This window comes from Oncorhynchus nerka, linkage group LG11 (assembly GCF_034236695.1).
Source record: "Oncorhynchus nerka isolate Pitt River linkage group LG11, Oner_Uvic_2.0, whole genome shotgun sequence".
NCBI lineage: Eukaryota > Metazoa > Chordata > Actinopteri > Salmoniformes > Salmonidae > Oncorhynchus > Oncorhynchus nerka.
Genome location: NC_088406.1, coordinates 53,102,898 through 53,126,920, shown reverse-complemented (window position 1 = coordinate 53,126,920; position 24,023 = coordinate 53,102,898). Strand labels below are relative to the sequence as shown.

The window sequence follows — 24,023 nt, the reverse complement described above, 5'->3', positions numbered from 1 at the left end:
TTTACACTCAATAATTGGTCGTGTCACCTATAGCTGCAGTGACTCCAACCAAACACTTCCTGTAGTTGTTGATTAGTCTCTCACATCGCTGTGGAGGAATTTTGGCTCACTCCTCCAGGCAGAACTGTGGTAACTCAGTGACATTTGTGGGTTTTCAAGCATGAACTGCTCGTTTCAAGTCACAACATCTCAATTGGGATTAAGTCTGGACTTTGACTAGGCCATTCCAAAACTTCAAATTTGCTGCATTTGAGCCATTTTCATGTAGACTTGATTGTGTGTTTTGGGATCATTGTCTTGCTGCATGATCCAGCTACATTTCAGCTTCAGCTCACAGATGGATGGCCTGACATTCTCCTGTAGATTTCTCTGGTGCAGAATTCATGGTTCCTTCTATTAAAAAAAAGTTGTGCAGGTCCTGAGGCAGCAAAGCATCCCCAAACCATCACACTACCACCACCATGTTTGACCGTTGGTATAAGGTTCTTACTGTGGAATGCAGTGTTTGGTTTTTGCCAGGCAAAGTTTTTGTTATTTGTAAAGTCAGGTTCCCTTTATCTAATATTAGGTTTTGGTTGAAGATCTGATAACATTCAGTATAATTTTTTTTTTTTTTTAAAAGAGAAAATCAGAAATGGGGCAAATACTTTTTCATGACACTGTACATGTTATCCTAATTTTACTGTCCCAACACACTTACTGATAAAATATTATCTCTGTGATTAATTCATTAATCCATCCATCCATTCCTCCGTTTGTTTCTTTGTTCGTTTGTTAATTTTTTCATTCATTCATTCAACCATCCATCCCTCCATGACTATTTTCTACCAGGTGACTCTGGTGTCAGAGAGGAAGGAGGGGCTGGGTCTGATTGGTCCAGCAGAGCAACCACCTGGGGAGGAACCATGAACTCCAGCTCTGTGGGGATTCTGAACCCTACTGCATGTCTACACCTACGGGACACACTGCTCTTCACTGTCACCAGACAACATTACCCTCAGTATGATGTGTAAGTCAATCAAACTGTGCTTCTGACAGTGGATTTTCTACACTTTGCTCTCAGAAATTAGTTTTTAATTTGCATAGGACTTCAAGATATGTTTTATAAAATGTCAAACCTCTTCATCTGGGACAGGGTGCTGTTGCAGATCCAATGCACTCCTGAAAGCATTACGGAAAAGCCACTATCTGCAACAATTATTTTGGCCTTTGCGTATCTTTCTATGAACCGTATTTTCTTTATCCTTTTTTTTTCTACTGAGCTTCAAACTTCCTGTCTTGTTGTCCAGAGAGAACCTGTACAATACCAACCGTGACTTTGACTGGGGTCCTCTGAGACGGCTGGCTGAGGACCTGACACTGGCCAGGACACCACCGACACTCTTCTCACTGGTCTTCACTCAGCCTGGGGTGTACGCCTTCAAACTCAGCGATCATCAATACAAACACATGGTATTACCCTGTTTGCTCAAACGTGGCCTTAGAGGTTCTTACCTAGTGAACAAAATGGGTGAAAGATACAATCGTTGTATAGTAATGCCCTGCTCCTCTTCATTTTTCTTTTCTTGTGTTATGGAGTAACTTTGAACTGATAAAAGTGAAATCCATAAGCCTTCCCAGTATCTAAAGCCAATATGCTCACGTGCTCCTCTGCTCCTCACAGTATGTGAGGGTAATGCCAGCAGGTGGACAGTGCTATGAGGCTGGACCGTTCTTCCCCACTGTCCCCCATCATGTGACAAGAATGGGCATCGCCAAGAGACGACACCTGCTTCTACGCCCTGACTGGTTGGTGACAGGAGGACTGCTGCTTGGCGCTATGGTCATCCTCAGCCTGTGTGTGACGCTGCTGGTGAGAGCACTTCTTGGCGTTGACAGGCACACACACATGCGTCCTCACAGGCATGCCTTGATTGCAAGCGCACACACACGTCCATAAACATTATTGGCAAGTGTAATTGGGAAATTTGAGTTTAGAATATGCGTATGTGTAACAGTTAAGAACGTAGTTGAGAGTGGGGTCAGTCGAGCCAAAGGGTTAGTTGAGTCACCCCTTCTTTCTAGGAAACTATACATAAAATGAATCATGTGACCAAATATTTAGAAAAAAAAGAGAGAAAGACAAGTGGTAAGCAAGTTTGGTTCAAAAAACAGATTTTCACAAAGTCAGATTAAAATGTGTTGTGTTGTAGCTTTCATGATGCTTGTATCTAAACCAAAGCTGATCATTTTAATACTGTTCTATACATCAGTTAGAGTCTCTATAAGCTTATACAGTATATGCAGTCCTAAACCAAGCATGAAAGTGCATCTGTGTAGCTGTGTGGGCTAATATAGTCCAAATGGTTGCTGTGGGGCAGTGGTGGAAAGTACATACTGTAAGTATTTTTTACTTAAGTCGTTTTTTTAGGGGGTATCTGTACTTTTAGATTTTTGACAACTTTTACTTCACTACATTCCTAATGAAAATAATGTACTTTTTCTCCATACATTTTCCCTGACACCCACAAATACATTTTGACTGTTTAGTAGGACAGGAAAATGGCCAAATTCACGCACTTATCAAGAGAACATCCTTAGTCATCCCCACTGCCTCTGATCTGGTGAACTCACTAAACACAAATGCTTTCTTTGTAAATTATGTCTGTGTGTTGTAGTGTGCCCCTGGCTATCCATAATCTAAAGTTAAAACAAGAAACTTCTGCCGTCTGGTTTGCTTAATATAAGAAATTTGAAGTATTCTTTTAATGGATGACTTTCACTTTAACTTGAGTCATTTTCTGTTAAGGTATCTTTACTTTTACTCAGGTATGACATTTGGGAACCTTTTCCACCACTGTATTTTTCCTTTCTGTATTGCACATGATGTTCAGTGTTCTATTTGTGACACTCAAGGTGCGGGTTGATGGTCACTAGACCTGGATACTGGATGTTATGGATTATTTTCATGTCTGTTGATTGCAGCCAGAATGGAGGTACAAGGACACTGAGTATTCATTGTTCTATTGTATTGATGACATTCTGTGAACACTATTGATTCTGTAGCAGGTGACAAATTCATTTCCTGTTTTGTGTTTCGACTTCCTACAAGCCTCTCGGGCTGCTGTTGACTCCCTTTAAGATTCTAGTGGAGCAAAGGTCACGCACATTGTGCACACAATTCTGTTTTTACACACAAGTCAGACAGATTTGTATTCCCATGTGTAGATCTTGTTTCGGGAGTATGGCTGGCCAGAGAAAGTGGCCACCAGAGCCCAGTACCGGACACTCCAGCTCCAGTACCCCATGGAAGACTACGCCTCAAAGGGTTCCAGGGTGACGACATTAAAGAAGTACCACCGAAACCTCCAGGCCAGGATGACGGATGCCTCTATACAGCCCGGTACAGTACAATATATCCTCCTCATTCCCACTCACTCTTCACCCACCATAGCCCATAGGCAAGCAAGCTACCCAACCACCATACTATAAAACATTCCCAGGGACCGGACCATAGTATAACAGCTTACACCTGTACCCTTTACTACCTTACACAACCCTGTTTACACAATGGGGAGACTGACCCTTAGACACCCAAAAGCCACAACCAATCACACTCTGGTGTGGTGCTTGCAAAATACCACCGTTCACGCGCATGCTCACACAATATCAACAGCCACACATACTACAACTGAAACCATCTTGATCAAGTTGGACAATCAGCCCAAATACACTTAGATTTGTTATATTTATATTTTAGCAATTTACATTTGCAATGAAATCACTGCAGTAGTGTAAGAACAAGACCAGTATACAGAAAAATGTGCTCAGTAGCTGATTCAGCATAATATAGAATGGAAAACTTGTTTTATGTGAACGAATGGTATTGTAGACAGGACAATCAGTGCAAGACAGTACAATAGGGGCACAATGTTACAGTAATATCAGTAGCGTGGGTAGAATCACTGGGGAAGACAAGCCAGAAAAAAAGCCATATTACAACCTCTGTGTTGTGATAATCGCATTGTTTGCTGTATAACCTGTTAGTTCAATCAACCAACAACACAAACTATAGCAGCATAAATACTGGAGGCTGAGGCAGGAGGGGTCGGGAGACACTGTGGCCCCGTCCGATGATACCCCCTGACAGGGCCACACAGGCAGGATATAACCCCACCCACTTTGCCAAAGCACAGCATCCACACCACTAGAGGGATATTTCCAACCACCAACTTACCATCCTAAGACAAGGCCTAGTATAGACAACAAAGATATCCCCTACGGCACAACCCAAAGGGGGGCGCCAACCCGGACAGGAAGATCACGTCAGTGACTCAACCCACTCAAGTGACGCACCCCTCCTAGGGACGGCACCAGTAAGCCAGTGACTCAGCCCCTGTAATAGGGTTTGAGGCAGAGAATCCCAGTGGAAAGAGGGGAACCGGCCAGGGAGAAACAGCAAGGGCAGTTCGTTGCTCCAGTGCCTTTCCGTTCACCTTCACACTCCTGGGCCAGACTACACTCAATCATAGGACCTACTGAAGAGATGAGTCTTCAATAAAGACTTAAAGGTTGAGACCGAGTCTACGTCTCTCACATGGATAGGCAGACCATTCCATAAAAATGGAGCTCTATAGGAGAAAGCCCTGCCTCCAGCTGTTTGCTTAGAAATTATAGGGACAACAAGGCCTGCGTCTTGTGACCGTAGCGTACGTGTAGGTATGTACGGCAGGACTAAATCGGAAAGATAGGTAGGTAGTGCTTATGCCTTGCTACCGTGATATATGTGCCTAGCTACCTGTGATATATAGGCCTAAGGCCGAGACAATAAGAAGACACAGTGGCAGAATAAATTCAACCACAACTTTGTTTCATCACAAAACCAGAGAGCAACCTCTGTCCACAAAGCATATGACATGTAACAAACAGTTACATTACCTACAGCATAGTCAGGTAAGTTAATGTCTCCGACATTTTCAGACTACTAAACAACTATTAATTTAGAACCACAGAGAGTTACCGCAACAGGGGCTGCTTCCACTATTCCAACACCATTTCAACTTCAATATTTCAACATAATCAAATCACCTACACTTAGTCTAATACAGCGATACCAAAAACAAGTTAGTCCAATCAACATAAGCTAAATATGATGTGGCTGTCCATGGTTCTGATTTCTTTGTGTATGCATGCTTGCGTGCAAGTAGAAAAACATGTTGACCCACCCAGTTTGTAGAGAAACGCCAATGCCATCCTCCTCTCTTCCATGAGACGAAACGGTCTATAACTCGGTCATACATTACGCTTTTAGTTTTTGATGTCATAGGCTACCTGGCTAAAAAGCTCGCTCGTTAGCCTAACTTCCTTTCATGGGCAACGTTAGCTAGTTAACATTAGCCTACTACAACTAGCTACATATTGAACTTCTATCCTCTCAGGCCAGGGGCACAAAGTATGACTTTATGGTTGGATCAGAATCGCCATTAAAATCAATGGCCAGTACGGAGAATTAAGTAAAACCCACAAGTCCAAATCCCTAAGTTATGAAAGGGACAGTTTTAGCTAGTTAGCTAGCCTCCAGAGGACAACAACACAATGAGATGGGGCCGAGGAGTATTTCTGTCTGTAATAAAGCCCTTTTGTGGGGAAAAACTCATTCCAATTGGCTGGGTCTGGCTCCCCAGTGGGTGAGCCTGGTTCCCAAGTGGGTGGGCCTATGCTTCTGCCCATATTAACTAATGTATATAGGCCTAGGCTATAATATGCCCATATAAAGGAATGTATATATAATATTTGTAGCCATACGTGATTTAATGAAAAGCAGCAAACATATGCATTTAATGAAAGACTCATGAACACAATCTTGCAATAGTCTATAGCTGGCTTCACACACAGCTTCCCCAGCGCTTCACAGCTTCCCAGGTAAACTCAACATATTGTAGCCTCACGGGAATGAACGAGCTGTAGCGGTGCTTCAGGTGAGATCTTCTCTTGCAAATTGAAGGAAAAGTATGATACCCTAAAGCCTGGCTTCCTTTGACACTCATGAACACATGCCTCTGAATACAGATATCAGTTAGTCACAGTGGGCCACATCCTAACTGAAGATCTGTGCACGTAACTCCGACTTTCATGTCTATCATTCATGGGTATCAATTTGAGACTAAATTTGAGTTAAGAGCATGGATCTCAAGTTAGGATTCGGCTTACTAGTATTAATAAGCTAATAAAACAAAATACCTATTCAGGATAACCTCCCTTGTTGAATATTTATCTTTGTAGCCCTCATATATACACACACACACACACACACACACACACACACACACACACACACACACACACACACACACACACACACACACACACACACACACACACACACACACACACACACACACACACACACACACACACACACACACATATATATATATGCTTATTCAACAAGGGAGGTTATCCTGAATAGGTATCTTGTTTTATTAGCTTATTAATACTAATTGGGAACACACTGGTTGAATTAACATTGTTTCCACATTAAACCAACGTGGAATAGACGATGACTTGACGTCTGTTCCCAGTGGGATTTAGCAAATGCTTTTGTCCAAAGTGACTAACATATGGGTGGCGCCAGCGGGAATCAAATCCACAGCCCTTGGTTTGCAAGTGCATATGTCATGCTATACATTCTGTGTTCTATTTCATTGTGTGGTAGCCCTGCACTTGGAGGCAGATGAGTTCTGGGACTATGAGCATCAGGTGGACCTGGAGGCTTTCAGCACTAACACCTTCTACAGCATCCTACTAAAACACAGTGTGTCTGTCACCGCTAGACTGAGCCAGCTCAGAGGAGAGGTATAACCTTGCAGAAATGGAATAACAATAGTATTTATAGAATTATAATGTAACGATATAGGATTAGATTTTTAAATTTTTTTAATAGATTGAGCAACATGATCTCACAAACTCACAGATATTTGACATTTATAGACTGTATGTACATGTATTTCTATAGGTAAGACAAACCTCGCACCAAACCTCTCACTCTCTCACCTTCCCAAGCCTCAAATATCCCGAACGTGAAGTCCAAGTAAATCGAGACAATGTCATATTATATAGTCTTCTCATATTGTATGACATATTGGAATGCTTGTGTTTTTTTGGGTTACACCCGTTTTTCACCATATTCAGGGCTGGTCCTAGCCTTTTTGGGGCCCAAAGCACCTCATGGGCAAAACATTTTAGTGGCCCCACTTTTAAAAGCGGAGAGAAGAAAATTACATTTTAAAATAAGTTTGCTGCAATTCTACTTAGGAATCTACTATTTAGGAATTTTATAAAATATTTTATGCAATTCTACTCATTTTGTTATGGGGCACAGAGAAAAATGTGCAGTTTTATCGCTCATTTCCATCAATTATACACATTTTGCCATAGAGTTGAGATACATTTTTGTAGTTTAAAATAATTTTCCTACAAATTTTTCCATGAGTTATGCCATGTCCTTTATTCCTCGGAGAGAGGGGTTACAGTCAAGGTGTGCCATTATCAACGGCAACCCTGGAGCAATTAGGGTTAAGTGCCTTGCCCATGTGCACATCGGCACATTTTTCACCTTGTTGTCTCAGGTATTTGAACTAGCGACATTTGGAGGTCAGGGCCCCTGCGCAAGTGCCCTGCATGCCTGGTTGGTCATTTGACCATGATTAGTACAAGTTTAGATAGCTGGTTAAACTAATTTACCAATCTAGAAATGTTTTGCTGACATGGGTCAATTGAGTGACTGTCAGTGACTGACGTAACAAGAGAAAAACAGATGTATGCTTATGCACAACCAAATCGCACCTTGTGTATTCTGCTTTTATAACTCAACAGTAAGTTGAAAATGTATTTTTGGGTCTGGGGCCCCTTAGTGCCATGGTGCCCTAAGCGGTCACTTAACTTGCTTATGCCTGGGGCCGGCTCTGACCGTATTAGCCTTTCCTGTTTGTGGTTAAAGTATCTTAGAGTGGTTAGGATTATTACACTGCTCCGGGGAGCTGAGCCGATAACGATGTACAGTAATATGAGCAGCGTGGACCCTGCACGTCTTTGTGAACCCTGTTTCGGAGACAGAAACTTGCTATGCTCTACAGTGTTTGTTTGTGTGTGTCTGCAGGTGAAGGACCTGTATCAGGGGGTGATGGACAAGCTGAAGGGGCTCCAGCTGCAGCCGGGCTGGTCTGCAGTTGGGAAGACCAGGGAGGGCTATGAGAGGCTGCGGAGGCAGGTGTGTGTTGCCCTGACCTGAATCAAATACATGATACGCTGTACAAACACCAAAGGAGCTAATGAAATAGTCCACGAAGTGCAAACATCAAGCTAAATCAAGTGCACCTTGTATTTGACCCAGGTCTCATTGTTTCACGTGCATTGCATTCTATACTAACACTGTGGTAGGTAAAGTACTGCAATACCAGATGCTATCCCCCTGTTGACATAAGAGGGCATTGTCATGTGCCACTGTGATCCACTGTTGCCTCCATCTCTCCCACTAAACACCACCAGGTGGAGCAGGAGGTGATCCGACGTAGGTCCCTGGCCCAGCAGCTCAGGCATCTCTTGGACAGTCAGCTCGGGGTCCTGAGGACAGAGCTGATGGCCCAGCAGACGGTGCACAGGACCTTCGGGGCCCATCTCAGGGAGTGTGTGAGGCTACTGGGCCAAGCAGTGGACAACACTGACCACCCTCTCTGGGATGAACACCCACAACAGTAATGTCTGAATCTGTGTCCCTTGTCTCTTCCTGTCATGCCTGTGTGTTCTGGAAAGAGCTTTGAACTACAACTGTTTTTAATTGGCCAGGGGTATTAATGAGAATATTACAGTTTTTCTCAATCCCGTACAAGCATGTCTTGGACCAATGTTGTCATTTTACAAAACAAAGTCCACAAAAACACAGGACTCGGTGGCCTTTTGCAAAACTCAAAACAAAAATACATTCATCAAAACTATATTATACTGTCAAAATGTCTAAATGAATAAATTCATCAAAAGACCACGACTGCCTGCGAAAAGATTAACGCAACCATACTTCTCTCGAGTCAAAGCAGACAAAAGAGAAAGTTAGTCTGTCTTTTTAAAAATTCCAGTAGATCAACACATTTTCTTTGTAGTCACTAAATCATGATGGTCAAAATTGGAAGAACAACTATCCAAAGGTGCCTAATTATGGGTCATTACTCTCCTTTTATGCATATTTCACCAAACAATTTTATACACATAAAATAAAAAAACAAGCACATTGAGGGCCTCCCGGGTGGCGCAGTGGTCTAAGGCACTGTATCGCAGTGCACGCTGACCAGGTCGCTAGGTGTACGGTGTTTCCTCCGACACATTGGCTGGCTTCCGGGTTGGATGCGCGCTGTGTTAAGAAGCAGTGCGGCTTGGTTGGGTTGTGTTTCGGAGGACGCATGGCTTTTGACCTTCGTCTCTCCCGAGCCCGTACGGGAGTTGTAGCGATGAGACAAGACAGTAACTACTAATCATTGAATACCACGAAATTGGGGAGAGAAAGGGGGTAAGAAAATAAATAGAGCTTTAAAATGGAAGGTCACAATGTTGGAGATGATGACTTAGAAGTAACCCAACTTCATTCTATACATGTCTGCAATATTGTAAAAAAAAATCTAAAAAATGTGTCCCTATTGTCTAGATATTTCCCTATATTGTACATGGTATGACACTGATAACGTGATTTAGAATTTAGTAGTATAAAGCAGTAGTATTTACTTATTGACAGAAAGAGTGAACACATTTCTCTTCCGATGAAAATATGTGTTCCTATTCGGTCAACAAAACACTTAGATGACATTTGTATTTAAAGTTCAGCGAAAGTTGGTCTAAGATATGTAAGTCAGGTCCAAAAGGCAAGAAAATAATGAGTTCTGTAAATGTATTTTAAGAATTTGATCATTGCTGTTCTGTTATTGATACGTTTCAAAACAGACGCAAAAATAGCTTGTACATGATTTTTTTAAAACAAACTCACTTCTCATTGGTCTGTTAAGATCAGGGGTGTCAAGCTTGAATCCTGGAGGGCAGCACAACAAATCAAATCTGGTAAAAGACCATGGTAAAAGACCAAGTCCATATTACGGAAAGAACAGCTCAAATAAGCGACGAGAAACGACAGTCCATCATTGCTTTAAGACCTGAATGTCAGTCAATGCGGAAAATGTCAAGAACTTTGAACTGGTTCAAAAACCATCAATCACTATGATGGAACTGGCTCTCATGAGGACCACCACAGGAATGGAAGACCCCGAGTTACCTCTGCTGCAGAGGATAAGTTCATTAGAGTTACCAGCCTCAGAAATTGGAGCCCAAATAAATGCTTCAGAGTTCAAGTAACAGACACATCTCAACATCAACTATTCAGAGGAGACTGCATGAATCAGGCCTTCATGGTCGAATTGCTGCAAAGAAACCCCTACTAAAGGACACCAATATGAAGAAGAGACTTGCTTGGGCCAAGAAACACAAGTAATGGACATTAGACCGGTGGAAATTTGTCCAAATTTGAGATTTGTGGTTCCAACCACTGTGTCTTGTGAGACTTGGTAAGGGCTATTTGACCAAGAAGGAGAGTCATGGAATGCTGCATCAGATGACCTGGCCTCCACAATCACCCGACCTCAACCCAATTGAAATGTTTGGGATGAGTTGAACCGCAGAGTGAAGGAAAAGCAACCAACAAGTGCTCAGCGTATGTGGGGACTCCTTCAACACTGTTGGAAAAGCATTCCAGGTGAAGATGGTTGAGAGAATGCCAAGAGTGTGCAAAGCTGTCATCAAGGCAAGGGGTGACTACTGAATCTCAAATATAAAATATATTTTGATTTGTTTTTGATTCCTTCCATGTGTTCATTTCTAGTTTTGATGTCTTCACTATTATTCTACAATGTAGAAAATAGTAAAAATATAAAGGAAAAACCCTTGAATGAGTAGGTGTGTCCAAACCTTTGACTTGCACTGTATGTACTAGTAGTACCAGTACCAGATCAATGTACATGAAGGCAGGGTAAAGTGACTAGGCATCTGAATGGATAATATTCGTAAAATAAAGAACAGAGTATCAACAGCAAATGATGATTGTGAAAGTGTGTGGGAGTATGCGTGTGTGTGCTGTGTCGGTATGCGTGTATGTGTTATGTGTGCGGCTGGCTTCCGGGTTGGATGCGCGCTGTGTAGTGTTTGTGAATGTGTCAGGGGTTTGTAGCGCTTTGCTATCAAGGGTGGTGAAATTGCCATACCAAGCGGTGATGCAGCCAGTCTAGATGCTCTCGATGGTGCACGGCAGCTCCTCTTTCCCCCAGTAGGCTGAAAAGATTTGGCATGGGCCCTCAAATCCTCAAATGTCTACAGCTGCACCATCGAGAGCATCTAGACTGGCTGCATCACCGTTGGTATGGCAATTTCACCACCCTTGATAGCAAGCGCTACAAACCCCTGACACATTCACAAACACTACACAGCGCGCATCAACCCGAGCCAGCCGCACACACATAACACATACACGCATACCGACACAGCACATACTCCCACACACTTTCACAATCATCATTTGCTGTTGATACTCTGTTCTTTATTTTACGAATATTATCCATTCAGATGCCTAGTCACTTTACCCTGCCTTCATGTACATTGATCTGGTACTGGTACTACTAGTACATACAGTGCAAGTCAAAGGGGAGGAGCAGCCTTTGACTTGCACTGTATGTACTAGTAGTACCAGTACCAGATCAATGTACATGAAGGCAGGGTAAAGTGACTAGGCATCTGAATGGATAATATTCGTAAAATAAAGAACAGAGTATCAACAGCAAATGATGATTGTGAAAGTGTGTGGGAGTATGCGTGTGTGTGCTGTGTCGGTATGCGTGTATGTGTTATGTGTGCGGCTGGCTTCCGGGTTGGATGCGCGCTGTGTAGTGTTTGTGAATGTGTCAGGGGTTTGTAGCGCTTTGCTATCAAGGGTGGTGAAATTGCCATACCAAGCGGTGATGCAGCCAGTCTAGATGCTCTCGATGGTGCAGCTGTAGACATTTGAGGATTTGAGGGCCCATGCCAAATCTTTTCAGCCTACTGGGGGAAAGAGGAGCTGCCGTGTCCACTTCACGACTGTGTGGGTGTGTGTGGTCCATGTTAAGTCCTTAATGACGTGGACGCCAAGGAACTTGAAGCTCTTGACTTGCTCCACAACAACCCCGTCGATGTGGATGGGGGCATGCTCTCCCCTCTTTCTCCTATAGTCCACAATCAGCTCCTTGGTCTTACTGACGTTGAGGGAGAGGTTGTTGTCCTGGCACCACACTGCTAAGTCTCTGACCTCCTCCCTGTAGGCTGACTCATCGCCATCGGTGATCAGGCCTACCACCTCTGTGTCGTCAGCAAACTTGATGATGGTGTTTGAGTCATGCGAAGCCATGCAGTTGTGGGAGAACAGGGAGGACAGGAGGGGACTAAGCACACACCCGAGGAGCCCTCGTGTTGAGAGTCAGCGTGGAGGAAAAGTTGTTGCCTACCCTTACCACCAGGGCCTGGCCCGTCGGGAAGCACAGGATCCAGTTGCAGAGGGAGGGGTTCAGTCCCAGGGTCCATAGCTCGGTGATGAGCTTGTTTATCCTTGCCTTCAACAGCAGTTATATTCTGATCAATTAACAACAATGGAGAAATGAAAAACAGCAGGAATACAGCAGCCCTTTAGAACAGGAGCTCTACAGCCAAGTTAGATAGACCTTGCTGTGCTTTGTGATGAGAGCTTTGTGGTACACAGTTAGAACCTTGAGTTTTCCCAATGCCTGACAATGTTACCTGACCAGAAATAAACTCTGTGCCCTATGATCGTTAATACAGTGTTGTTCAGAGGGTGGCGTCACTGGCATCCGAGATGGCAGAGCAGGTGTCGGGGGAGTGCCAACGACAGGGGGCTTGGGCGACCCTGGGAGAAGGCACAGGGGCGAAACTTCTGTGTCCCGACACTGGCTCCGTCCTTAGCAAGGAGGACATCATAGGTGAGACCTCTTACCATACTGCACCAGGCTTGAAACCCGAATGCTTAAACATTAAATAACAGATACAGTATCTTACAGTACAGGCACACAACTGCAATAAACAGTCATTCTAGAATCTATTGTCTGTCCCTGCTAAATTTGAGAAGTTCAGAGAAATACATATTTTATATGAATGAAGGTAAAAAAAAATAGTAGTTACACACAGGAGTCACCCTGATTTGTGTTGCGTTCACTCCAAAGCTGTAGCAAGTGAAATGACACCACCTTGTGGTAGAAAGATGTTATGTTTTTGTCAATGGGACAATATACGTATAATGTAAATCAGCCTATGTTCCAGTCAGATGAATTTAGCTTCATAGACACATTGGCTGTGGTAAGAGACTTAAGTCAGATTTACTGAAATATTGTTATAAAGTTTGACATATCGCTTCCTATGAGGTGGATCAAATTATTTTCCCAACTTCATTTCTTCCAGCCCCTGACGGGTCAGTGCGTGCCTGTGGAGCGGCCCAAACAGACTCTGTCACAGGTCTCATACTACCCAAACCCCACACCCACATGCTCCTGGCCAGCGGGCACAGTATGCCAGTGCCCCCTGACTTCTTCCTCCACCCTCAGACTGGCAGACTGCTGCCCGTAGCTGGCAACGTGGGCTATGACCCAGCCAGCTCTATCCTAGTCTTCACAACAGACTCATGTACAGGTGAGTCAAGAGCGCTGTGTGGTAACCACAACTAGAGATCGATAGTACATGCATTACGACTTTGTAATGCACTTTGACTTTGTAAGTTTACGTACAAAACACATACAAACAATTCACTCTTTCACTTTTTAAAGGAATAGTAATGATTTAGATTCACTCAAATCCAAATGTATGATTTAGATAAGGTTGTAGATACTTAAAAATGTCCTGCTCCTTGTTATCAGGGGATATGAGAAAGTGGGAGTTTCCCCTCCTGCCGTTTGTGCCATACCCCCTCTCCCGCCATTCAGCCCAGCCCGTGACCACCCAACTGAGAGGCCTCCGCCCTGGACAAAGACTGCTGCTAGGGAGACCCATGTGTGACCCTGACACAGGCGTCCTGGTGCCCATTTTAGCTGTGACCATCCACCCTCAGACTGGGCTGGTGTACCCCCTGGGAGGTGTGCATGTGTGCCCCCTCACCCGACTGCCCCAGCCCATCCAGGTGGGCTCTCCCATGTTGGACCCCATGACAGGAAATGTGGTGCTGATTGCCGGAGTCAGTCTAGATCCAATAACAGGTCAGTACTGCCTGGGCGAACAAATTACCCCCATAAATACTGTAGTATTACTATATTTATATACTATTCACTGTAGTGTTTTACAGGCTTTACTAAAGTGTTTTTGCGGTCACCTTATAGGCCTACTGCCCTGAACAGGCAGTTAACCCACTGTTCCTAGGCCGTCATTGAAAATAAGAATTTGTTCTTAACTGACTTGCCTAGTAAAATAAAGGTAAAATAAAAAATATATAATAATAATTAGCGTATGGATTGGTTGCGCATTGGTGTCTAGTTGTAGGTTAGTTTTCTAGTGAAATTGTTGACTGGAGCAAATCGAGTCTGAGTCAAGACCAAGAGACAAGAAGGGGGACAAGGGGTCTGAGATAGAGTCAAGACCGCGACCAGAAAAATACGAGTCCAATTCAAGACCATGATTGTAATTTTGTCAAATCACCAGCATAATAAGAGATCAAAATGCCCAGTATGGATTTATAAAATAATGATTATAATAATATAAAAATCATTATAATTTATATTGTTATTCTCAATGATTTTCTGATTGAATCTTTTCAGTTTTTGTTGGAAATCAGGATTTTTCTTTGCTGGTCTCTGGGGATATGAAACTAGCTAGCGAAGTCAGCCATTGGCTAGGCCATCAGAAGTTTGATAAAGGCATCTACCATTCAACTTTACAAAAACGTATAGAATCTTCTGCCTTCTTGAAGGCCAACAAGTCACTGAGCAGTAGCGAGCAGTAGTTTTCCTATGGTCCGGCTAGCTAGCTTTTGTTGCCGGCTAGTTTGCAGAGGCTGCAGCAGGTGTTATCAAAGTGGATGTTGTTGCTCATTTGTTAGCTTCTCATTTTTCAAGAATAACTTTCAAAAATAAGTTCATTTTCAATTATCATCATCATCTGGTGAGTGGGACTGTGTTTGTTTATTGCAGCGTACTTGCTGTAGTTAGCCATCTCTATGAAAATAACTTGTGTGTGAAACATTGTTGCATTTAACGTAGAACTGACAGTACTTTAGCAACATGAAATTGTATTAAAATCTGTTCATATACACCCCCAGGAAGAATATGATACTGAAAAAAAATAAAAAATCTGACAAGCGACCAATTTGGTCATTTTCACGTTTTCATAAATTCTTAGAATGTTTGGGAATTACGTATGCTAAGGCATTTGTGAAAATGTTATAGCAATCAATATAGAGTGAGAAAGCGGCTATGGGTTTGGACAATTTATAGACACTGCAGTGGATAGTGATTTACATTTGTGGATTGGGGATTTACATTTGTGGATTGGGGATTTACATTTGTGGATTGGGGATTTACATTTGCGAATACATTTGGTATGATGTTGATCCCATACACCTCACTCTGACCATTTTTACTCGCCGGAGCAGAGCTGGTTAGGCTGTTTACATTTTATCTACAGCGTACTTGACTAACTCACTTTTTTTGCCCTAATGTTTACTGACACTGGTCATATTCAGCAGTTGTTGCATGTTTGTAAATTCATCAGTTGTTCTGCGCTCTGGCACAGTCAGAAGAGAGTGCTCTGAAATCGGAGTAGATCGCCAGAGTGAATTTGCGAACGCAAGAAAATGCTAAATGTATAACAGTTGTTCAAGTTATTGCAAGCTAACCAGATGACGCCTGCATCTCTAGCTGTGTATAGCCACCGAAAAACAATATGATATGAGGGGAAAAAGTCAGTCACTCACCCACTCCTCCAATGGCAGGACATGACATCCTTCTAGCACAGGCCTGGGCAATTATTTTCCATGGAGGGCCACATTAGAATATATTTTTTTGCCATTGCAGGCCAGGATCTTATTACAAAATCAAATCAAATTTTATTGGTCAAATACACATGGTTAGCAGATGTTAATGCAAGTGCAGCGAAATGCTTGTGCTTCTAGTTCCGATCATGCAGTAATATCTAGTAATCTAACAATTTCACAACAACTACATTTTGCACACAAGTGTAAAGGAATGAATAAGAATATGTACATATAAATATATGGATGAGCGATGGCCGAACGGCATAGGCAAGATGCAGTAGATGATGTAGAGTACAGTATAACCATATGAGATAAGTAATGTAGGGTATGTAAACATTATATAAAGTGGCAATGTTTAAAGTGACTAGTGATACATTTATTACATCCAATTTGTAATTATTAAAGTGGCTAGAGATTTGAGTCAGTATGTTGGCAACAGCCACTCAATGTTAGTGATGGCTGTTTAACAGTCAGATGGCCTTGAGATAGAAGCTGTTTTTCAGTCTCTCGGTCCCAGCTTTGATGCACCTGTACTGACCTCTCCTTCTGGATGATAGCGGGGTGAACAGGCAGTGTCTCGGGTGGTCGTTGTCCTTGATGATCTTTTTGGCCTTCCTGTGACATTGGGTGGTGTAGGTGTCCTGGAGGGCAGGTAGTTTCCCTGGTGATGCGTTGTGCAGACCTCACTACCCTCTGGAGAGCCTTCCGGTTGTGGGCGGAGCGGTTGTCGTCCCAGGCGGTGATACAGCCCGACAGGATGCTCTCAATTGTGCATCTGTAAAAGTTTGTGAGTGTTTTTGGTGACAAGCTGAATTTCTTCAGCCTCCTGAGGTTGAAGAGACGCTGTTGCGCCTTCTTCACCACGCTGTCTGTGTGGGTGGACCATTTCAGTTTGTCTGTGATGTGTACGCCGAGGTACTTACAACTCCTCCCAATCTGCAGACAGTTCTGTACAGTATGCACGAAGCAAGGATTTTAAAGTTTGATGAAAACGTTCCAAAGCTCCCTGGCTCTGGGCATGGAACGCAGTAGACTTGTGTTTAACTTTAAGCTGTTTGAGAACCTGAGCAAATAAATGAGAGGTAAAGTTAGACCCCAGATCTGACTGGATGATTTTTGGAATCCCAAATGTTGAAATAAATTGAATTGACGCTTTAAATACTGTTTTTGAAGTTGTGGTACGCAAGGAAAAAGCTGCCGGATATGTGGTTGCTTGACACATAACAGTTAATAAGTAGCTATGACCTGACTTGGACCTTGGTAAAGGCCCAACACAATCGATAATAAGATGCTCAAAAGGTTGCCCTATGGCTGGTATTGGATACAAAGGTGCTGGCTTTACAACCTGGTTTGGCTTGCTTGTGTGCTGACACGTACCACAAGGTTTAATAAACTGAAATACATCCCGCTTTAAACGTGGCCAGAGAAAATAACGAAGTATGCGATCATAAGTTTACGAACACCCATATGACCTGCCACATCACCATGTGAAGTTTGCAACACTTTATTTGGCAAAGACTACTTTGCAAACTTCACATGGTGATGTGGCAGGTCATATGGGTGTTCGTAAAACTTATGATCGCATACTTCGTTATTGTCACGGTTTACTTCTGTTGAAGGAAAGGCGGACCAAAATGCGGCGTGGTTTGTGTTCATCTTGATATTTAATTAAAATACTGAACACTGAATACAAAAACAATAAACAAATAACGACCGTGAAGCTAAATGAGAACTGTGATGACACAAGCAATCAACATAGACAATCACCCACAAACAAACAGTGCAACCCAGGCTACCTAAGTATGATTCTGAATCAGAGACAACTAATGACACATGCCTCTGATTGAGAACCATACTAGGCTGAAACATAGAAATACCCAAATCATAGAAAAACAAACAGACTGCACACCCAACTCACGCTCTGACCATACTAAATAAATACAAAACAAAGGAAATAAAGGTCAGAACGTGACAAGGAACAACTATTTGAAAGACTGGTTCTCCTAGACCCTGATCATAGTGTGGAACCCATTTCCTGACCAACAGCGCAACAAGAAGAAAATAACACTGAGCACTATTCCTCACCACTGAATCAGGAACAACTTTATCAAACAGATCAGCTAAGTTAGTATCGGCCTTTTGCTCAGCCATCAATGAATCTCTAGAACTAGTCAACTGTTCTGTCTGTAGTTTGACTGGCAACTCAAGACTTTCTGGCTTACTCTTACTCTGAAACATTTTGGTTGCCATCTACCAGGGACACTACACCATCTGAAATAAAGGCTGAAAAATCACAGTGGGAAGACTGAGAATCAAACTCAACGAGTGGCTGAAAAAGCTCACCCTGGTGGTCAGAGGCTGCAACAGGACTTGCCATCACAGCAGGTTTAACTTGACCTGACTTTTTTTTATTTAAGCAGAGGACAATCTTTCTTCCAATGCCCTTCAACTAAACAGTAGCGACAGGTATTAGCATTAACCGGTGCTTTAAGTCCTCCAGACCCAAACTTCTGCTGAGGTCTTTGGAAATAAGTCCCAGAAAAAGGTGACCTACTATTCCTAGGAGTAAAGTTATTTTTATGGTACATGTCAAATGTCAAAATGGCTTTTATTTGTTAGCCTGTACTCATCTGCAAGGATTGCTGCATCACTTGGAGACTTAACTTTACGTTCATTCATGTATGTAGCAACCTGGTCAGACACAGAATTTTTGAACTGTTCTAACCCAATCAAATTAGACAGACCCTCAAAAGTACTGTGAGTGGACCAACTAATTGGGCGTCACCCTAAAGCGGGAATGTGGAATAAACGAGTCAGGAGTAGGTTTTCTTGATTGAACACAGTTCTCTATTGAGGGCATTTGGTCAACACAAACACTCCAACATAATCAATGAAAATCTCCCAAGGAAAAACATACATCTTCTTCTCCAGATAGGATTATTTTTAAACTACAACAAAGGTCACGGGATTGTCACCGTTTTAGTGGTTCTTCATGGATAGCTCCTCTGTCTCGGTGGCCATCTTCCAGAGATAGTCCCCCCCCCCCTCTCTGCTGGTTGCATACTCTCTCTTTGAAGGAGAATATGTCATTAGTACCATCATCTGTGCTTAATTGCCTCTGGTTACCTTGTCTCCCATGCCTTGTTGGGCTACTATCCGTGAGCCCAGCCTGCCCTCTGGTGGTCCTTCCACATACCTTCTCCCTCAGGACCGAACCGGAGGGTCGGGCGCCAGACGCACAGTCTTGGTCGCGTCGGGATAGCGCGTCTGCATTCCCGTTCCTCAATCCGGCCCTGTGGAGGACATGGAAAGAGAATGGTTGTAAAGACAAAAATCATCTGGCTATTCTGTTGTTATTGTTTCTTACTAGCCATCCACGTGAGGGGCGCATGGTCAGTAACTAATGCAAACCTCCGACCCAGTAGGTAGTACCGGAGATAATCGAGGGCCCTCTTAATGACTAAGGCCTCTTTCTCTACGGTAGCATACCTCTGTTCCCGATCACTGAGCTTCCTACTTATGAAGAGAATCGGCTTCTCTGCTTCGCCTTTACCCTGAGCTAGTACGGCCCCGAGCCCCGTATCCGAGGCGTCGACCTGCACAATGAACTCTTGTGAGAAGTCCGGAGCCTGTAGAACAGGATCAGAACACAAGCCATCTTTTAGCAATTGAAGGGCCTCTTCCGTCTCGTCTTTCCACTCTACCTGGTTTGGCAGGTTTTTCTTGATGAGGTTTGTGAGGGGGTTGGCAATGGTTGCATATCCCGGGATAAAACAGCGATAATATCCCGTTATCCCTAAGAAGGCCCGAACGTCTCGCTTGGTCCGGAGTCGAGGCCAGTCACGAATTGCCCTGGTCTTCTCTGCCTATGGGCGTATTTTCCCATTCCCCACGGTGTACCCCAGGTATTCCGCTTCAGACAGGCCCAGGCAGCATTTATTTGGATTGGCTGTCAAATCCAGGGTGGTGTTGAACTTGGCCTTTCCTAAGCGCTCCAAGAGTTCATCCACGTGGGATACGCATCGAATGTAGAGATGGCATTCACGCCCCTAAAGTCGTTTCAGAGTCTCATACTACCATTGGATTTGGGGACCAGGACTATGGGACTGGACCACTCACTCGTCGATGGCTCAATCACGCCCATACTCAACATCTCCCTTACCTCGTTCTTAGCGATGACTCGGCGAGCCTCAGGAATGCTGTAAGGGCGGATATGCACCTTCTTGCCGGGTTCAGTGTGGATATGGTGGAACAGGACATCTGTTTGTCCTGGGAATGGAGAGAATATTCGACCGAAGTTCATAATCAGCTTGTCTAGCTGTCTTGACTGCTCCGGCAGGAGAGTTTGGCCACGGCGCACCTGTGGTAGAACCTCCTCTTTTCCTTTGCCCTCCAGGAACATCAAAGCCACCTCCTCCTCTCGTCCACGGTACGTCTTCAACAGGTTTATGTGATAGAGTTGGACCTTCTTCCTCCTGTCAGTTTGCTTGGTGAGGTAACTGACCGGTGAGACCCTTTTCATTACCTCGTAGGGTCCCCTCCACTGCACCAGCAAGCGATGTTCGGCCGTGGGCACGAGCACCATCACTTTCTCTCCCACGGTGAACTCACGGGGGGTCGCGGACTTATCATAGGCCCGGCCTTGGGTCCTTTGTGCCTTCTCCATATGCTCCTTGACTATGGGCCACACTGCTGACAGGCGGTCTCTCATCAGGGTAATGTGTTCTATTGTGGATCGAAAGGGGCATGGTTGGGTCACCCAGGTCTCCTTGGCTAAGTCGAGGATCCCTCGACAGGGTCTGCCATAGAGCAATTCAAACGGAGAGAATCCAGTGGATGCCTGGGGTACTTCTCGCAGGGCAAACATTAAGTGTGGGAGAAGCATGGCCCAGTTTTTCCCGTCTCGGGACACCACTCTTCTCAACATGCTTTTAATCGTTTTGTTCAAGCGTTCACACAACCCGTCTGTTTCAGGGTGGAATATGCTTGTACGTATCTGTTGAACCTGATATAACCGACACAAGTCCTTCATCAACCGAAACATGAACGGGGTTCCCTGATCGGTTAAGATCGTCTTGGGGTGGCCCACACGAGAGAACATCATGAATAACTCCTTGGCAATTCCCTTTGACGACATGTTACGCAGGGGTATGGCCTCCGGGAACTTGGTAGCGTAATCTATAACCACTAGGATGTACTCGTGTCCTCTGGCGGATTTTGGGAGGGGTCCTACGAGGTCCATAGCTATGCGTTCAAAGGGAGTCTCTATGATGGGGAGAGGAATCAAAGGGTTACGTAGGTGTGGCCGTGGAGCTGTACGTTGACATTGATCACACATCCTACAATACCTGGCCACATCCCGGGTGACCCGGGGCCAATAGAATCTCTGCATGATTCTGTCAAAAGTCTTGTCTCGTGCCAGGTGTCCTCCTAGGACGTGGGAATGAGCTAACTGTAGAACTGTATCCCTGTATGGTCTAGGCACCATGAGTAATTCCTGGTTTTCCCCCCTTCATCGTACGACCCAGTATAAGAGACCCCGCCTGATTGCATAGCATAGTAAGGAAGAGGGGGCTCACCTGATCTGTCGACGTTCCTCCCGTCAATCACCATCACCTTCCTCATGGCCTCCCTTAGGTCTGGGTCTTTATACTGTGAGGTGCCGAACTGCCCACAACCCTTTTTAAGTCAGTGGGTAATTCCCTCAATATCTTGTCCACTACGAGGGTCTCTATCACATGTCCTACTCCCTTTCCAGGTTCTAGCCACTGTTTCGTCAGTCGTATTAATGCAAAGATCTGGGCACAGACGGGTTGATCAGCTGTATAGGTCCATTGATGCAACTTTACTTTAGGTCCAACTTTACGGCCCTATCTCTGGTAGCCAGCTGGTACCGGGACAGGATCTCGGTTTTTAGTCGCCCATAGTCCGCAGCTTCGCGGGAATCCAGGTCAAAATTGGCTTCCTGAGCCACCCCAGTCAAAAGAGGGGCTAATGCGCTCGCCCATTCTGTGGGCGGCCACTCTTCCAAGGTGGCCGTCCTTTCGAAGGTCATGAGGAAGGCCTCAATATCATCCTCCTTGGAGAGACGAGGTAAGATGGCGTGAGCAGCCGCTCTTGGCTTAGCTCTAGGTTCTTCTCGGCGGCTCAGCTGTTGTTGCAGGAGTTCTATGGTTGTCTGTTGTGCCGTGATCAATTGTTGTAGTAGGGCGTTATCCATCGTTCTTGAATGGTTCCTCCGGGTCTACTGGAAGAATCTTGATTTACTCACTTATCCTTGTGTCACTCGTCCACCTAATGCCTGCATTCTCCACCAATGTGAGCGGACCAACTAATTGGGCGTCACTCTAAAGCGGGAAGGTGGAATAAACGAGTCAGGAGTAGGTTTTCTTGATTGAACATAGTTCTCTATTGAGGGCATTTGGTCAACACAAACACTCCAACATAATCAATGAAAATCTCCCAAGGAAAAACATACATCTTCTTCTCCAGATCAAACAGGAACACAATAGGATTATCTTTAAACTACAACAAAGGTCACGGGATTGTCACCGTCTTAGTGGTTCTTCATGGATAGCTCCTCTGTCTCGGTGGCCATCTTCCAGAGATAGTTTTCCCCCCTCTCTGCTAGTTCCATACTCTCTCTTATAGGGGAAGGAGAATATGTCATTAGTACTGTCATCTGTGCTTAATTGCCTCTGGTTACCTTGTCTCCCATGCCTTGTTGGGCTACTATCCGTGAGCCCAGCCTGCCTCCTGGTGGTCCTTCCACAGTACTAACTTCAGAAGCTGTACACCAACGATTAAATGCAGAAGTCAAATCACGAACAAACTCAGAATAGGTTTGTGATCTAACTTTTTCCTGTAACGAAAACGTTGACGATATGCCTCTGACACAAGCTTGTAGACCTTCAGAACTGCTGATTTAACTTTAGCAAAAACTTTACTGTCAACTACACTCAGTGCTGTAAAAGCCTCACGTGCTTTACCTGTAAGTACACATTGCAACAACATAGTCATGCCCAAATCTGACCAAGCTCTAGCTTCTGCAATACGCTCAAATAAAGCAAAGTATGTGTCTGGATCTGACTCACCAAATTTAGGCAACAAACGAAGATTCTGTGAAACATCAAACTGTGGTAGTCCTTCTGGTCTATTAGCATTTCTCAATCACTCTATCTCTAACTGCATTTGCAACAGCTCCCTTTGCTGCTCAAAAGTTAATGAAGGGCTAGACTGAAAACCTGCACCCTCACTACTAGCAGACCCCCAAAAACACCCATTTCTCTAAGACCCTGCTTTAATCTAGTTTTAACAGTCTCTTAAATTTTTTCATCAACCTCTGAAGGAGCTTGAACAAAACTACTCAAAATGGAAGACATTTTCCTCAACCAATACAACTATTACAAATGCAAAAAAAAACACAACTCACCTGCTGTCAGTCTGGGTTCAAGGACAGGAGCCATACCCCACTATCCTCCAAAAACAACTAACTGGCCCTGGTCTTCGTGCAGTCACATGTGGTGGGGTTTTATGCACACAAAACCAGTGGGGTGGAAAAGACAACCAGAAACTGGCGGCCCCCCCATAACCACGGAGGTGCTCCGGAGCCGATGTAAGGGAAAAGGGAAAGGGATGCTCTACCCACGTTCACTGTCACCTAAAACAAAAACACCACGAGCCTCCTATTGACACTCGCTGATAAGCCTGAACATGAGAGGACTCCCACCTGAACAAAACCCAGAAAAACCCAGAGTGAATTGCGAACCAAATTTAGCTACCAAAATAACTGAACCAAAAGAACACATGGCTCTCAATGTTCTCTCCAGTATTGGCCCAACCAAAACATCCCCTCCAACAAAAGATTTGGCAATCTGAACTAAACTAACCCAAGTTAACTACAAAACAATAATCAAATAAGCCAAATTACAAATAAACAAACATATCAATAATAAGA

General features: G+C 44.1%; 1 protein-coding gene across 2 annotated transcripts in view; it reads left to right on the top strand.

The window, feature by feature from the left end:
* Positions 1–24,023, top strand: part of si:dkey-103g5.4 (uncharacterized) — a 65,331-nt gene that overhangs the window by 3,986 nt on the left and 37,322 nt on the right. For both annotated transcript variants that reach the window (XM_029673232.2, XM_029673231.2), the window contains exons 7-16: positions 832–1,009; positions 1,290–1,452; positions 1,664–1,852; positions 3,208–3,382; positions 6,695–6,834; positions 8,138–8,248; positions 8,527–8,732; positions 12,877–13,034; positions 13,510–13,737; positions 13,962–14,297. In XM_029673232.2, coding sequence (XP_029529092.2) covers positions 832–1,009; positions 1,290–1,452; positions 1,664–1,852; positions 3,208–3,382; positions 6,695–6,834; positions 8,138–8,248; positions 8,527–8,732; positions 12,877–13,034; positions 13,510–13,737; positions 13,962–14,297 — 1,884 coding nt within the window. The remainder of the gene's footprint in view (positions 1–831; positions 1,010–1,289; positions 1,453–1,663; positions 1,853–3,207; positions 3,383–6,694; positions 6,835–8,137; positions 8,249–8,526; positions 8,733–12,876; positions 13,035–13,509; positions 13,738–13,961; positions 14,298–24,023) is intronic.